We start from the raw sequence: 18,278 nt of genomic DNA on the forward strand, positions 1-18,278 counted from the left end.
ATGACGCCCATACGACATCGTTTGGGGCATCTCGCAGAAAGCCTGGTTGGACTGGGTCATTTGTATGAGTTTGGGCCTGATTTCATTTGAAATTATGGCCCAAATCCAATGTTTTCCTTCTTACAACTTAAAAAAAATAAAATTCCTAATAAAATCATACCAATATTAATTAATACTCAAAACAACAATTATCACTCACATTGACATTTAATTAAAATAAAATCACTTAATGACAACAAAAAATAGAATAAAAGATGCATATTTTTTACGATTTTCCTTTTAAAACCAATTACGGTTCAACTACACACGATACATTTTTTTGTATTTTGTTTTAATAAAAATAGCAAAAATCATAAATAATTAACAACATACTAAAAAAAAATTCAAAAATTGTACAGCAAGACCGATTGCTATTATTTTTGTTTCTCTTGGAGTGATTGTCGCGTAAAACAAAAATCACGTGCTCATAAACGTCACTCCCCATAATACCCATGAATCTATTGATCAACTTTTCTTCAGTGGTTTTGGCAGTGGAAGTTTAGGGCCTGTTTTAGATGAGATACCCTTATCTTCTTTCTCAACTCTCGTGCCTGTGATTCCTTCCTTACCAGCCCCAGCTATTTATGTTCCTTCTTCTACTATTTTCACTTCCTCTACCGTTCCTCCTTCGACAACTCCCCCTCCTATCGTTCACCATACGAAAGTGGGCTCTTCAAGTAGAAGTGCCGCTATGAGGAGGGTAACCATTGAAGTTCCTGCTGATAGCAGCCTTTTGAGGAAGTCAAGTCAGGCAGATGTATGGATGGAACCTTTAATCGGTCCAATTGAAAAAGCAAAGCTGGAGAGCCATAGTTCCCTGACTCTAATGAATGATATCGTGCATGCCACTTTGAAGGTACTTTCCTTCTCTCCCTTCTTTACCTTATAAATTTTTTTTATCTTTGGGATTCTTATATTCTTATTTCCCTTCCCCTTTTTAGGCCAATCTTATCGGCATAGAAATGATGAACAAAATCCCTCTCTTGGAGAAGGTAGCACGTGATTCTCAGTTGGAGGCGATCAATTGGAAGGAACAATTTGAGAGTGCACAAATTAATATGGAAGATTTACAAGAAGGCAAGAGTACCCTAGAACAGCAGGTGCGGGCTTTAACTTCAGAGTTAGCGGTTGCAAAAGCTTCCTCAAGCCAAGCAGAAAAAGACAAAGAACGTCTCAAATCTTCCTTCTCAGAGCAACTATCTAAGGCCAACGAAGAGAACAGAGAGTTGAAGGCTCTTTTGAGTCAAAAAGAAGTTTACGCTGGGGAGCTCGTGCAAAGCTTAACTCAAGCACAAGAAGACCTTCAAGTCTCGGCTGATAAGATTTGTGCTTTAGAGAGCTCCCATACCTCTCTTGAAGCTTCTTACAACTCCGCCTTGGCTGACAATGAAGAGCTAAAGAATGAGATTGCTGATTGGGAAAAGGATTATGAGATCCTTGAAGAAAAATCTGTTGTTGAGGTAAGTTGGGCATTTTTGAATTCACGTCGAGATACCCTAATTGAAGCTAGCCAAGAAAACTTCAACCTGGAGTCGGAGTTAGCTAAGATCAATGAAACCATTGAAAAAGCTCAGCAAACTCAGGACTTCCCTTCTCCCGTGGTTGAAGCTCTCGTGAATGTTGAAGTTGATACGGGTATCCCAACTCTTTCAAGCCCAATCGAGCCTGTTGTTACAAGCCAAGTTGAAACCGCATCTATTGATGCACCTGCCCAAATTGAGCCCGTTGCTATTGATGTTCCTGCTTCAGTTCCACAAACTTCTCAATGACCAGTTTTAATCATTTGAATGATTTTGTTCTTGTTTTTATTTTGGAAAATTGTAATCAAACCCTTAGCTTCATTTGAGGGTTGATTTTGGAAACGCAAGTCCCCAAGTCTTTTATGGGGCAATCTGTATAAACAATTTCATAGTTTTATGACTAAGTTCGAACTTAGTCTTAGATTTTTTACATATTAAGAAGTTTTTCATGTTATTATCTTAAACTTCTGTTTGCTTTATTCTTGCCTTTATTTTTAAGGACTTACAGAATAATTTGCATTTTTGTTTTTCGAAAATGCTTCTGTTAACCTCATGACTAATTAATTTAAACATGAGTTTTATAAAAGAGGGCCCTTTTATACTTCGACACTTAATGAAGAAGATGTCTCAACTTCATAATGGTGTTATCATACGATAAAAGAAATAGGAACACACATGTTTCTTTGAAATAACTTTGACTAGTTTTGAATAATACTTTACATGTATTTGAATTACATCTATAACTTTCTCGTAACTGTTTTTCTTGTAACAGATTTTTTCAAAAGAAGAATAATAGACACAGGGTTTTTTCTTATAACCCGTTTTAGTACATAGCCTTTACCCTAACTATAGTGAGGTTTTTATTTGGCCTTAGCTCGTGGCTTCATCTCGTCACCTTCTGCACTTGACTCTTTTAGGCTTGGTTTTTCTTAATCTTCTTTGCCTTCTTTATACACATATCTGTGCATATTATGTAGTCCCCCAAGTGTTTGAGTGTTGAAGTATGAAGCCTCGAGCAATTGATATATTCTCTCATTTAGTCCTTTTCCTGAAAAGGAAAAACATACGGGACTCGGAGGTGCGATATTAGATGAAGACTGCTTAACCCGTATGAATTTCTATCAGAATAATTGTAACCCTAGGCTAGGAATTTTAGGTTATTCCGTGTGCCTTACAGGTCGTGACTCATCATTTAGTATGGGTTAGCTTTTTGCCTATCATCTAAAATTGTTAGTAAAATTTTAACAATTCAAAAATTAAATTTGAAATAGTGATACCTGACCGTGGGTATTCCTTAAAAATAGTATCTCTTTAAATGAACAGCATTCCAATGTGAATGTAGTATCTTACCATCCATTGTCTCCAGCTCATATGCTCCCTTGCCTGCAATATCACGAACTCTATAGGGTCCTTCCCATGTTGGACTTAATTTACCCGCGTTAGCTGCCTTTGTGGATTGAAAAACCTTTTTAAGCACGAATTCCCCCACTTTGAAGAATCTGAGGCGTGCTTTTCGGTTGTAATATCGTTCTATGACTTGCTTTTGTGCTGCCATTCTTATCAATGCAGCTTCTCTCCTCCCTCGAGTAAATCTAGATTGACCCGCATCTCCTCTTCATTAGATTCTTGTGTTGCCTGTGTGAACTGCGTACTTGGTTCCCCTATCTCAACTGGAATTAAAGCCTCAGCTCCATAAACTAATGAAAACGGTGTTTCTCTTGTACTTGTTTTTGCAGTTGTGCGATATGCCCATAAAACTCCAGGTAACACTTCAGGCCAGTTACCTTTTGATTCCTCTAATCGTTTCTTTAAATTTCGTTGATTCTGCTTGCCCATTACCCTTTGGATGATAAGGTGTTGACGTAATCCTTTTAATTTTCCAACTTTGAAAGAATTCCGTGATTTGAGCTCCAATAAATTGAGGGCCATTATCACATACGATCTCCTTTGGTACACCAAATCGGCATATGATATTCCGCCAAAGAAAATCTTTGACTTCCTTTTCTTGCACCTGTATAAATGCTCCTGTCTCCACCCATTTAGTAAAATAATTAGTGATTATGAGCAGAAACTTTACCTGTCCTTTTGCTTGTGGTAATGGACACACGATATCCATTCCCCATTTCATAAATGGCCATGGGGCAATGACTGGGTGTAATAATTCCGCAAGTCTATGCATATTGTTACCGTACCTTTGACATTTATCACATTTGGCCACGAAACTTTCTGCTTCTTTTTCCATTTTAGGCCAGTAATAACCTGCCCTAATTAAGGTTCTTACCAATAACCTTCCTCCTGTGTGATTCCCGCAATGTCCCTCGTGTATTTCTTTCATTACATACTCCGTTTGTGAAGGTCCGAGGCATCTTGCTAAGGGACCACCGAACATTTTACGATATAAATATCCTTGCTTTAAGCAGTACCGAGCAGCCTTCTTTCGAAGCGCATGAGCTTTCTTCTTATCATCAGGGACGGTACCATACTGCAAAAAAGCAACAATCTCGTTACTCCAATCCCAAGTTAAATTATTAAAATTTATCTCATTCTTATCAGGATCGAGAACTGAATGAAACAAATGTATAACTGAGGTGTTTGCATCGCTTGCCACATCAGCTGTAGATGCGAGATTAGCTAGGGCGTCCGCTTCAACATTTTCATCCCTTGGTATTTGTATAACTTTTCAGGTTTGAAATTGCTTTATCAATTCTCGTACCTTTTCTAAGTATTGTTGCATCTTTGATTCCCTAGCTGTATAAGTCCTCAGCATTTGATTAACCACGAGTTGCGAATCACTCTTAATTATAATCTAATTTATGCCAAGCTCTCGTGCCAATTCTAGACCTTTAATCATAGCCTCATACTCCGCTTCATTGTTAGTTATGGAGTGACATTTAATAGCTTGTCGAATGGTCTCACCCGTAGGTGGTACCAAGATAATACCTAAACATGCACCTTTTACATTAGATGAGCCATCAGTGAATAAAGTCCAAGTTCCCGGGTTAGCCCCATTGAATACCTGTAATTCTTTTTCGGCTTCTAATTGCATCTCTTGGCTAAAATCGGCCACGAAATCAGCTAACACTTGTGATTTTATAGCAGTTCTAGGTTGGTATGTGATTTTGTATTCACTTAAATCTATTGCCTACTTAGCTAACCTACCTGATAGCTCATGCTTATGTAATATATTACGTAAAGGGTAGGCAGTTACTACGGCGATAGGATGACACTGAAAGTAAGGTCTTAACTTTCTAGATGCCATGATTAATGCAAGTGCAAGTTTTTCTAACTGAGAATACCGTGTCTCCGCATCTAACAAAGATTTACTAACATAGTAGATAGGGGATTGTTTACCTTGTTCTTCTCGGACCAAAACAGCGCTTACCGCAACTTCCGAAACAGCAAGGTATATGAGTAATCTTTCCCCAGCCTTTGGTTTTGCCAGCAAAGGTGGATTTGATAAGTACGTTTTCAAATTCCTGAGTGCCTGTTGACATTCCTCATTCCATTCGAAATGATCCTGCTTCTTAAGGGCTGAGAAGAATTTAAAACACTTCTCTGATGATTTAGAAATGAATCTTCCTAAGGCTGCAATTCTCCCTGTTAATCTTTGAACTTCTTTCTTGTTTGAAAGTATATCAGGGATTTCCTCAATGGCCTTGATCTGTGCAGGATTTACTTTAATACCTTGGTTAGAAACAAGAAAACCCAAAAACTTGCCTGATGCAACGCCAAACGCACATTTTTCGGGATTTAACTTCATATTGAATTTGCGCAAAATTGAAAATGTGTCAGATAAGTGTGATATGTGATCTTTTGAATACTGAGTTTTAACAAGCATATCATCTATATATACCTCCATAGTATTTCCTAAATGCTCTTGAAACATTTTGGTAACTAACCTCTAATACGTTGCACCTGCATTCTTTAGACCAAAGAGCATTACTTTATAACAGTAAGTCCCCATGCTGTTATGAATGAAGTTATTTCTTCATCTCCCAGATCCATTTTAATCTGATTATAACCTGAATATGCATCTAAAAAACTTAATAGTTCGTGACCTGCAGTTGCATCAATCAATTGATCTATGTGTGGTAGTGGAAAAGAATCTTTAGGGTAGGCTTTATTAAGATCTGTGTAATCTACACAAACCCGCCACTTACCGTTCTTCTTTGGAACTATAACAGTGTTAGCTAACCAGTTATGATATTTTACCTCACGAATGGAACCAAGTTTTAGCAATTTTTGGACTTCTTCCTGATTCACCTGAATCTTGAAAGTTCCTTGATTTTTTTTCTTTTGCTTGACAAGAGGGTATGATGGACTTCATTTAGTTTATGGGTCATCACCTCCGGGAGTATTCCTGTCATGTTAGAGTGGGACAGAGCAAAGCAATCCATGTTAGTTTTCAAAAATTCAATTAACTTACCTCTCATACCTTGGCTAAGATTGGCTCCAACATAGACTTTTTTATCCGGCCATTGAGCAAATAACACGACAGGCTCTAATTCCTCTATTGTTGTTTTGATATTTTCATTCTCTTCTAGTTCTTGAATGGTATCAGGCCTTGAATCTACATCTGTTTGCCCTTGTTCATTTAAGGTTTGTGTTGTGGTGACCTCAACTGCCTTATGTGATTGCTATTTACCTTCATTTCTCGTGCTTGTATCTGCAACAGAGTTGATAGCCCTAGCTGTATGTTGATCTCCACGAATTTGACAGATTCCCCATAGCGATGGAAATTTAATAACTTGATGCAAGGTTAAGGGAACAACATCCATTTCGTGGATCCATGGTCTCCCAAGAATCATGTTGTAAGCCATCTCCATATCTACCACCTGGAACTTTGTATCTTTAACGACTCCTTTAGCGAATGTGGTGAGTGTTACCTCTCCTTTCGTGAGGACACTAGAATTATCAAATCCAGATAGAGTATGCGCCTTTGGTATCACTTTATCTTCAGCTTGCATCTCACGTAATACTCTCAGTAAAATAATGTTCACGGAACTACCTGGATCAATCAAAACTCGTTTCACATTAGTATCATATATAATTAAAGATATTACCAATATGTTGTTATGAGGGGTTAATACGCCATTTGCAACTGCGTCATTGAATGTAATGTTGTCTTCCTCTAAAATATGCCGCACCCATTTCCCTTGGGTAATTGTTACTTTGGAAATTTTGTTAGCTGCAGTATATGATATACCCTTGACGTCTTCACCCCCACTTATAACGTTGACAATTCTTTTGGGAGAAGGTGGTTTTGGAGGCTCCTGCCTGTTCTTCATGTAAGCTTGCTTGCCTTTCTCACTGAACAACTCACTAAGATACCCTTGTTTTAATAAATGATCAACTTCACTTTGTTAAAATCTGCAATCTGTTGTTTTATGTCCGTGGTCATTATGAAACTCGCACCAATGGTCAGGGTTGCACCTGTTTGGGTTCGATCTCATTTCCTTTGGCCATCGAACCTTATCTCCCATGCTTCTCAAAATGGCTACGAGCTCGGAGGTGCTGACGTTGAAGTTGTAACCACCAAATTTTGCTTTTAAATTTTTATCATCATCTCATGACTCATAGTTATTTCGCTAGTTCCTAAATCTTGATGAAGAACCCGATTCTCTGTTTCTTGATCTGTGATCATACCTTTGATTATCCTGCTTTGATCGTGAATCCTTTCCCGCAGGTCCCATGTAAAGCATGTACCTATTTTACCAGATCTTTTTTCGATCTCCGCACATCTCGAACTTACCTTCTCTTCTTTTTGAAACCATGGAACAGTATCTTCCTCAATCCTCAGCTTCGTGCTATACCTGTTATAACATCATTCCACGTTGTATCTGGGAGTTCTCGGAGGTTTTCCTTGAGCCTCCTCGTAGCTTCCGAGCTTTTTTCATTCAAATTACTTGTGAAAGGTATAGTTGCCCAGCTGTCAGGTTTACGCAGCAATGTCATTCTTTCTCGTTGAAATCTGTCCACGAATTCTCTAAGCAGTTCTGAGTCCCCTTGCTTGATTTTGAAAATATCCTTCATTCTTTTCTCTACTTTTTGAGCTCCCGTGTGTGTTTTGATGAAAGAATCTGCAAGCTCAGCAAAAGAATTTATAGAATTTTTTGGGTAAAAGAGAATACCATGTTAGCGCTCCTTTGGTGAGCGTTTCACCAAATTTTTTGACTAATATTGATTCAATCTCCTGCTTAGTCAAATCGTTGCCTTTTACACCCGTAGTGAATGCAGTCACGTGATCTCGTGGGTCTGTTGTTCCATCATATTTTGGAATATCAGGCATTTTGAACTTTTTTGGAATTGAGAGTGGAGCAGCACTAGGCTTCCAGGGTTTGTGAATATCTATCCATATCTATCCCTTTGATTATGGAGGCACCCCGGGTATCTGCTCTATGCACTCACTTTGCTTCTTGAGCTATTTCTACAAGGTTAGTACTAAGTTTTGTAAATTTGAATTAACTAAATTACCTGGTTCTCCATCCTGCGATTCACTGGGGGTTCCACCGCTGCCTGAATTAACAAGCCCGGAATGAGGGTTCTCCAGAGTGTTGTTATTTGGAGTAGGTGTGGGGGGTGCAACAGGTAACTGGCTAACCAAGGCCTAAATGACTTTATTGACCTGTGCGGTAATAAGTTTTTGCAAAGCCTCATCCATAGCTTCAACATTTTTGAATTGAGCCTGTCTATCAGTATGAGATCCCTTAGGAGTGCCTTCACGAGATCGCCGAGGAGAGCCTTGTGGAGTAATAATCAGTGCGTTATTATCTTGAGGGTCTCTCTGAAGTTGTTGGTTTATTTGGTTTTCTTGGTTTCCCTGAATCTTGTCATTGTTGTTCGACATAGTTGATGCAACAAGGAAAGTTAAGCGAAAAGAAAATAGATTATTAGATTCCCGGTAATAGAACCAATTTGTTTAACCAAAAAATAAAATTTTAGTCAAAGCTAGAATTTAGAAGAACGCGGGCTACTAATAATCAAAAGAGTGTATAAAAGTAATTTAGGTAGCAAGAGAGTGATCAAGAGAAAAACAAGTAAACCAAAGTTTAAATCAATAGTATTTCATGTCCCCACAATTGATGAGATGTCTCCCTTATATAGATATCTTGGAGATATACGTTTTACCCAAATCATAATGAGGCTATTATGAGTAATTAAAGACATTTAATGCTACGTTACATAATCATTATATTCAATACAAATTCTCTAACGTATTCCACATTTAATGCCTATTAAATGCCGTATCTGCACTCTTTTCTATTGTCAGATTCATTCCTTTTGATTCTCGGACATAAATGACTTAGATAGGTACGAGTGCTGGGTTATTTGTATTCCTGCCCGTGCCTCTTCCTCTGCCATTTGCTCGTATCTGTTGCAACTCGTGCCTCTTGGCTAGTTGTAATTCTTTGACCATTTGACCAGTCTACGTGTTTCGACACGTATTCGACACGTCACCTTTATATTTAAATATAATTTTTTCCAATACAGACTCGACTTGTCATTTTAAGAATTTACGCCTCGTTCGGCGACATAAGGTCTCGAACAACTTCGTAATATGTATTATGACTCGCGTGTGTGGTCGAGTTTAGTTTTCGGAAGATTCGAAATTTAATTTGAAGAAAAATTCTCATTTTGAAGTTTAAATGGAAAGAGTTGACCGAAGAGTTGACTTTTGAGCAAACGATCTTGGAATGGATTTGATGATGTCAATAGCTTTGTATTATGATTTCATACTTAGGCGTATGTTCGGATTTGTGTTTGGAAGTCCGTAGGACAATTCAACATATTTTGGCGAAAGTTGGAAAATATAAGATTTTGGAAAAGTCCGACCGAAGGGTAAATTTTTGATAACGAGGTCAGATTTCGATTCTGAAAATGAGAATAGCTCCCTTACGTCAAATATGACTTGTGTGCAAAATTTGAAGTCATTCCGGATTGATTTGATATGTTTCGGCACAAAATATAGAAGTTAGAAGAATTGAAAACTCATAATTCGATTCATGGCGCGATTCGAAATTTTAGTGTTATTTAGCGTGGTTTAAAGCCTCGACTAAGTTTGTATTGTATTCTGGGACATGTTGGCATATTTAGTTAGAGTCCCGAGGGGCTCGGGTGAGTTTCGGAGTGGTTTCGGACCATTTTAGGCCAATTTAACTTGCTGGTTTTTGATAGCAAGGTTAAAAAATTCTGATACGAGGAGCATATATTGGAAGCTTATATCTCGAAATATATAAGGATTCTGAAAATTTGCAAAACCTGAAAATTTGCAAAACATGAAAATTGTAGCCCTTCCATTCTAGTTTCCAGAAACATAAATTATTCATCATTTAGATATTTGTACAGAAAGTTATGATCGACTGAATGAAGGCTGGTAAAGTTGTTTTGTAATTTCCCTAGAAATATCTGATGCTAGGAGCCTACTTTGGAAGCTTATATCTCGCAATCTATAAGGAATCTGAACATTTACAAAACATGAAAGTTGTAGCTCTTTGATTCTAGTTTACAGGAATTTAAACCATTTGGACATTTGTATATAAAGTTATGATCGATTGAATATGGCTGGTAAAGCTATTTCTGGTGGACTTTTAGTGACGAAAATGGACTTTTAGTGACAGATGGGTAGAAATTTAAGGACCAAAAATGTTCATTTTCTTCATTTTCGTTTTGGAATTTTTGGAGCTCGGTTCTTGGGCAATTTTGAGGTGTTCTTCACGATTTCAACTCAAGTAAGTGTCCTATACTCGAAAGTGTTTATATTACATAAATCCATAGTTATTTTCATCGTTTAATTCGGATTTAAATGGAAGAAATCAAGATTTTTGCAAAATCTTCCAAAAACGAAAATTTTAGATTTGGAGGTCGAGTTGTTATCGGAATTGGATAAAATTGGTATGGTTGAACTCGTATCGGAATGGGTGTTCGAATTTCGTAATTTTTTTCTGGATTCAAAATGTGGGTCCCACTATTGAATATTAAAATGAATTTCGGATTTTTATCCGGAAAATTAGTAAATTCTTATGGAATTCATTCCTACGATCCGTGTTTTGTATTTCGAATTGTTTGTGAATAGATTTGAAATTTTTGGAGACAAATTCAAAAGGGAAAGTTGTGGTCGAGTAATTGATTGAAATTGCAAAGCGAGGTAAGTGCTTGGTTTAACCTTGACTTGAGGGAATAGGAATCCCCAGCTTAATATTATGTGAAATTTCATGTGTGTGGTGTATAGATGAGGTGACGAGTATCTATGCGCCACCAAATTTTCTGCTTACATGATCCTTTCCCCGTTTCCAATATAATTGCTTCATGTTTTAATTGTTTCATGTTCATTGTTGTTTCTATGATTACTTGGCTTGTTAATTTGTTGATAAGCCTTGTTGCAATTATTTTTCTTTTTGAAAAAGTATTAGTTTTTTTCCTTGGTTTCATTATTGTACATAAAGATTGAGTGAGTTGACGTTTTTTTACAATATATATATATATACGTATTCCTGATGGTTTTATTTTGAGATAATATTGATGAGTTTATGAGAAGTACGATTTTCTATTTACAGTTGTTGAGATAAAAGTGTTGTGAAAGGCTTGGCCTAAATTGTAAAAGTTTTTAATAAATGAAATAAATGATAGTGATAAGGGTGGACATGTGAAATAAATGATAGTGATAAGGGTAGACATGTAAAATAAATGATAGTGATAAGGGTGGACATGTGAAATAAATGATATCAATAAGGGTGGACAGGTGAAATAAATGATAGAGATAAGGGTGGACAGATGGGATCGGGTTGCACGCCGCAACAAGACAGTGATAAGAGAGGACATTTATGTTTCACTGATTTTTAATACAAGATTTGGAAAATTTACTATTTTACTCCACTGTTTCTCATACTCTGCACATATGGTTGTTTTAATGTGAAGTTTGGAAATTTGGAGATTTGTGTGAGATCTTGGTTACAGCTGAAACCTGGAATAGGCGACTGAGCTATTTTATTTAATGTTACAGTTTATCTTTCTTGTTGGTGTAGAATTGTTTTATTGCTTTATTATATATAATGTTGCAGGTTAAGTTACATTGTCTCGCATTAGCCTCATCACTACTTCATCGAGGTTAGGCTAGGCACTTACTCAGTACATGAGGTCGGTTGTACTGATACTACACAATGCACTCTTTTGTGCAGATATTGGAGTTGATCCTAGCGGCGCACATTAGACTTGCTCGGATTCAGCTATTTACAGGAGATATTGGGGTATAGCTGCAAGGCGTTCGCAGTTCTGAAGTCCCCTTCCACTTTATCATAGTTGTGTATTTCTTTCAGCCAGCTTTATTTTTATTCAGACCTTTATTTGTATTATTCTAGTTGTTCGTGCACTTGTGACGCCAGTTCTGGGATGTTTTTTTTAGACATCGCTAGTATTATGGATTAATTATTTTATATCAGAATTACTTCCGCATTGTTTCTTTGATATTAAATTGAATTTAAAATTGTTAAAAATGGTTAATATTATTCTAAAGTTGGCTTGCCTAACAAGTGAAATCTTAGGCGTCATCATGGACCCAAAGGTGAGAATTTTGGGTCGTGACAAGTATTTTCCTAGAATACAAAAGGATTAGTTACCTCCTATAGCAAAGGTTGATACCTTATTTATTTTAAATAAATACCCTTTTAAAAAATTATATTTCATAGTTACCTTTTGATTTTTATAGCCAAATATCTATTTATGGTCACCTCCTAACATTAAGCCATAAAATATGTTTTATATTATTTTTCTCTCTCATATCCCCTCAAATTTCTCCTATCCCCTACCCCATATCTATTCTCCCCCCCCCTCTCTCTCTACTTCCCGATGTCTTCTCCTCCGCCGGACGCTGGAGTAGTTGTGACCGTCACCGTTCAACCGTGGCCGTTATTCATTGATACCGCCGCCCTCAGCCTCCCAATCTCATTCTATGATGCAACACATCAGATCAACAAAAAACTCTGTTATTTCATGGTAATTACGTGAAGTTGGGGAGTAGTGAAGTGAGGACGATAACTTGAGGAACGACTGAGGGAATGAGATTTATACGCCAGAGGAATATATGGATGCCATTGTTTGTGAATTGTGAGAGTATTATTGCAAGCATTGGTCTGAACTTATTCTAACTTTATCCATCCATCTGTAGATACATCTCCATCCGACGTGACTTTATCCATCCATCTGGGGGCTGAGCAACTTGAATTTTCCGTTAGTATATTTTAATGTATCTCACTGTATTTTCATGTATTTTATTATATTCATTGCCTTTTTTTTCATTGTATTTCATTGTATCTCGTTGTATTCTATGTATTTCATTATATTCATTGTCTTTTTTCATTGTATTTCAATGTATCCCACTGTATTTTATGTATTTCATTGTATTCATTGTCTCGCTACATTCCATGAATGTATTCATATGTTTTTCTTAATTAATATAATTTATGTATTCAGGTGTATTATATAATTTCTTTGAAGATTGCTATGTTTTTGGGGTGTTTTTCGGTTGAGAATTTTTTTTATAACTGAAAATACAAAATTTGTGTGTTATAATTGAGTTTGTTGAGTTATATTAGGAGTCTATTATGTTAATTGATTCACTTTCCGTTTAAAAACAGTGTAATCCCCTGTTTTATGCCATGAATACAGTCAAATACAGGCGAATATAATAATCTGTATAGCTGTAATCCCATGTTTCACGCCATGAATACAGTTGAATACACTCGAATACAAAAATTTATCTAGCTGTAATCCTCTGTTTCACGCCTAGAAATGCTACTGTATTCATGAATTCAGTTGCTTAAATACACCGAGTACACTCTAAAAAACTTGAAAACATAGCTATAGGAATTAATATAGTAAATGGTAGCTACAACTAGCTAATAACCACTAAAACATTGTGGTTTCTGAAAGTTTCTCAATACAAAACTATATCTTCGGCCTTCACATTTTATCTTCATTCTAGCATGCCAAGTTGTTAGCACCATCCTTACATCCAACTAATCTCAACAATCCTCGAAATTATTTTGAAGAATACTGAGATTGTGCTAGAAGGAAAAAATAAATAAAAATTAACACATTTATGAATATGTCACGACCCCAAAACCAACCCGATCGTGATGGCGCCTATCATGGAACTAGGCCAGCCGACACAAACCTAATACCAATCATTATTTACCATTCTTAGAATAAAATCAAATCTATTTAACAATAAACCTTTATTTAGAGTTCAAAACAAACAACAGTGAGGAAAGAAAGCCCGACATCGGGGTGTCACTAGTCATGAGCATATACTACAACTGTTTGACAACCTTAAAACCAACATGGTCGGGGAAAATCACAAAGTACACTAAGGAAGAATGAAGAGGGTGAAAAGCAGGGCTGTGATCGCCGAGCAGCTACCTTGCTAACTCCGATGAACCTGCCACCGAGCTCAGAAATACCTGGATCTGCACACAAGGTGCAGGGAGTAATGTGAGTACGCCAACTCAGTAAGTAATAAAAGTAAATAAAGACTGAGCAGTAAGAAATCACGTAAACTACGTCATAGCACCACAGTGGGTACAGTATATTTCCAAAATAGGATATAAATCAAATCATCTCGTTAAATGCCAATTTCCATAAAATCCTTTGAAAAATATCTTTCTAGCCGTTTCAGTAGAGGTTCAATGTAATTTATAGTGAAAGTGATGAAAATCATAATCGGCCCCTCGGGCAAAAACATAGTTCGTTTAGAGTTCCTCGGCAAACAGGAATTCATAAACATCTCATAACTTAAAAATCTCAGTGGAAATAACAAAACCCAATCAGTGATTAAATTCCGAACATCTCGTAAAAACTCCAGTTTAAACGAAAGTTGTTTAAAATATTTGTTTAATATTTTTAATAGAGGCTCAGCATAAAGATGAGTGAAATCAGTAATTTAATCAACATATTCAATAGACTCACTTTAAGGAGGAGTGAAAACAGTAATTTCACAAAACAAGTCCCTCGGGCAAAGCGTCACTCGTATGTATGTATATATAGCCCACAGGGTAAGCCTCTCAAGCACTCATGACTCGACTCTCATCAATCAGCACTCACACTCAACACTCACGCTCAACAGGTACCTTATAATAACTGTTGCGGCGTGTAGCCCGATCCATATATCGATGCGGTGTGCAACCCCATCCATATATATAGTCGACTGCGCTCATTGGGGGATGTGCAGACTCCAGAGGGGCTCCTACAGCCCAAGTGCTATATCGCTGCAGCGAGCAGCTGTTACATCCCGTACTTTAACGTTAGGATTTGTCGAAGTAATAACATATGAGTTGAAAGGGATTAAAGTTGTATATGAAGATAAGGATATAAGACCCTGCAAGTTTGAAGAATTTCGGAACTACTATATATTGGCTTGATATGTATTTTCATTGAAGCAAACCATTTTCGGTAAAAGTTGATAAATACGATTTTATATGGTTGTGATAAGTTTTAAAATTAAATACATGACATGTGGGAGTTTATAAATGAGGTTTTATTTATTTTAAGAGTAGATAGTATTTTATCATAAGAAAAGTTATCATTTTTCCGTTTTGAGAATTTATAGTACAAAAAAAATTTCTTTATTGTAAAGATATAAATTATTTTCTCACAAGAAAAGAAGGTTATCCTTTTTATTATTTTAAGAATTAAGCGTACGAAAATTTGTACTCTTTATATGAGATTAGAAAAATTAGAAGTTGAGAATATATATATATATTTTTACATGGGTGTTTTAATAAAATAATAGTATATGTATTAATTTTATATGGTGCCATATGACCATGATAGTAAAGTACCTGATAGTAGGATATATAAAGTGTGGTAAAAGTGAGTAGTATTTTAAATTATTTGAGATAATTCTTAATTATGTGAATAATTATGTAATTAGCTATTTTAGTGGGACATTTACTAAGTAATTAAATATACTTGGATAGGCTTGATAAGCTTCATAACGTGGCAACTCCCTTTATTCATTTAGTGACACATTAGTTAAATTGAAAGGTGGCATCATATACCAAGTCTTGAAGCAAGCAGTAAGTCACCAGGGCCAATCTAGAGACCTTTATCATTGTTTGATTCAAAAGATATCGAAACTTTTTTGAACAAATCAATCAAAAAAGATGAAGGGGTAAATCTTAGTCAGACATAATAAATTCCAGATCAAAGAGCTAATAGTATGGATTGTATATAGGATGAAAAAGATGTAAACGATCTTATTGAAATTCAACATTGTGACTCCCATCGATCGATGGGGGGACAACTTTACATGTTTTTCTGTAGATTACTTCTTTCCTATCAAGATTACAAGAAGAGAGCTTGGGAGAGAGAAAGGGGGAGTAACCTCCTCTAATCAAAGGTTTTCCCTTACTATATATAGTCAAGGCACCCTTGCCTTTTACTTGGTCCGACGCTCTCTTGCCTCCAATGTGTCATGGTCGTCCTTTTAGGCACTGCTCTTTCCGACTCAACGGAGGTCGGGAAAGGGATGTAGAGTAGGCTATGTTATCTTTCACTTCCCGGTCACTTAGGCGGGACGTTGGTCAGTTCGGTCGTGACGGTAAGATTTTGACCAATACAGTTAGTCCCTCCATCTATCGGGGTTGTCCTCTATCGGGCTAGGCAGAAGGATCATGATTGCTACGAATTCGAACGAAATTTGACTTTTGACTTCTCATTCCTTAGTTACATTATTGGGTTTTAGGCGGGGTGGCGGCATTCTTTCAATACCCATGGACCGTTGCGGCGATTTCGGAACCAAAACGTCGTTTGGTATCAAAGTGCTATTTTGTGATTACTGCCATTATGACATACATTCCTGGGGAAACTGAAACATTTTGTGCCCTATCAGATTCGATTAGTGGCTCTTGGGTTTCGTGCTCGGGGGATTTATGTCTCTTATAAATAGAGGGAGCTTATCATTCGATTGACACACTTCTTTACCTTTTACTCGAGAGAATTCTGCAGCTATACTTTCTTTCTGACACTCCAAGTTTCCGTTTGCCCTTAATTAACTGAAAATCTCCATCCTTTCTTTCCGTTGTCTTTTTGCTGCATCATCTGGACAAAATGGCTGGTGATTCCTCTCGCACCGATCTCCATGCCATAGTTCTGGCACCGAAAAGTGTTGCTCAGGCCGCTGGAGGGGTAGATGCAGTGGAAGACGAGGAGGTCCCATCGATAGTCAAGATTTTGCCTCGCTCTAGGAGAGAATTGACCGACTTCAGTACTCGCGCCAGGGCAGAGCCGGAGCCCGTCCCTTCTATTCTGAGAGAAGCAGGTATTACAGAGTTGAAAACCAGGTGGGGGATCCCTGACTACGTCGACATGCGACCGGCAATAGGAACTGACATTGTTCATTTTGACCGTCCTAGGTATTGTGTATTTTACGCCTACCCCTTTCTTATTGGATATACGCTTACTCTCCCTCTCCTAGTGGTAGACTTCTGCCATTTTTATGAGGTATGCCCCGCTCAACTTTCATCGTACCTGTACAAGTCGTTCCTTATGTTGCTCAAGTTTGCGTAACTCGCCGGTCGTGAGATCACTTTGGACCATCTTCTCAGTATCTTCGCCCCTCAACTCATCCGCGACATGATGCTTCACATACGTCCTCGGGGGTCGAAGAGTCTGGTGGTAAAAATGGACGAGAGGACCAACCGCCATTTTTATGAGAATTATTTCTATGTGCGGAATGAGCACATTGTGGCGGATCTGACAAGGTTCCCTGAGAAATGGAACTTTGCACGTAAGTCTCATGCTTCTAGTCGGAGATATATCCGACCATTTTTGTTACAGTACTAAACCCTGTTATGTCTTTGCAGCTGAGAAATTGCCGCCTCCTTCTATCAAAAATATCAGTGAGTGGGTGAGCGCTATTCTCCCTCATACGGCGGGGGTTCGCATATGGGCGGCCTTTTATGACAAGTATGGGCGCATGCCTCTTTTTGGTAAGATGTCGTTTCTATTCGCCGTTTTTCTCTTTTCCCTCTTTGTATTTAATTCCTCACGTATTGTTCGTTGGTGTCAGGAAGGGTGAGGAGAGTTAGGGCTCCTCCGTTAGCTTTCCGGTATCCGGCCTCATCTACTCACCCTATCGCGATACCCACCGCCCGACCTTCGTCGAGGGCTGCTTTAGTTGAGTCTGCAACCATGGTTACTCCTGCGAGGGCCGCTTCTCAGGCCGAAGTTCTGACCCGTGTCACTCGCCCAATGGGTGAATCTCTGTCTATTGGGGAAGAGAAAGGGCCATCGAAAAGACGACGAGTGGAGTTTGAGACCGCGCCCCCAACAATGATTCATCTACATGACTCCCCTACGAAGGGATCTGGAGAGAGGGTTGTCGTGCCTCCCCCCGTAGGGACAGAACCAGTCGTTGCCTCGGCTCAATCAGAGATTCCCACCGTTGTTGGTGGTCAGCAACCTATCGTGGCGGAAGGTCAGACTTCTGGGGCCGCCGTTGTAGTTTTGGACGTACACTCATCCTCTGCAGTTGGTTGTGCTTCCTTTTCAGCTGATGCAAGAGGAAAAGGCATGGTGGTCAATGATTATGAATTCGAATCGGACCTCGACCTTGATGATGTCAGGATGTTTGAGGAGGGCCTTACTCACTCAGTGGTTCGTGCGAGAGGCTTGACCCGTATTCTTGAGATCCCTTCGGATACCAATCTCTTGGGGGACACGGAG

At 38.0% G+C, this 18,278-nt stretch overlaps 1 protein-coding gene across 1 annotated transcript; it reads left to right on the top strand.

Moving 5' to 3' along the window:
* Positions 1-730: 730 nt before the first annotated feature.
* Positions 731-1,808, top strand: LOC138876201 (uncharacterized). Its single transcript, XM_070155106.1, has 3 exons — positions 731-877; positions 981-1,499; positions 1,614-1,808. The coding sequence occupies exons 1-3, from the start codon at positions 731-733 to the stop codon at positions 1,806-1,808; spliced, it is 861 nt and encodes a 286-aa protein (XP_070011207.1).
* The last annotated feature ends 16,470 nt before the right edge of the window (positions 1,809-18,278 follow it).

Source organism: Nicotiana sylvestris, chromosome 8 (assembly GCF_000393655.2).
Source record: "Nicotiana sylvestris chromosome 8, ASM39365v2, whole genome shotgun sequence".
Classification (NCBI taxonomy): Eukaryota; Viridiplantae; Streptophyta; class Magnoliopsida; order Solanales; family Solanaceae; genus Nicotiana; species Nicotiana sylvestris.

What these genes read in the sequence shown, in the direction of transcription:
- LOC138876201 (XM_070155106.1), top strand. Translation starts at nt 731, where the DNA reads ATGAGGAGGGTAACCATTGAAGTTCCTGCTGATAGCAGCCTTTTGAGG. An exon ending in TGACTCTAATGAATGATATC is followed by an intron (nt 878 to 980) that starts GTGCATGCCACT and finishes TCCCCTTTTTAG; the next exon opens with GCCAATCTTATCGGCATAGA. An exon ending in AAGAAAAATCTGTTGTTGAG is followed by an intron (nt 1,500 to 1,613) that starts GTAAGTTGGGCA and finishes GAAAAAGCTCAG; the next exon opens with CAAACTCAGGACTTCCCTTC.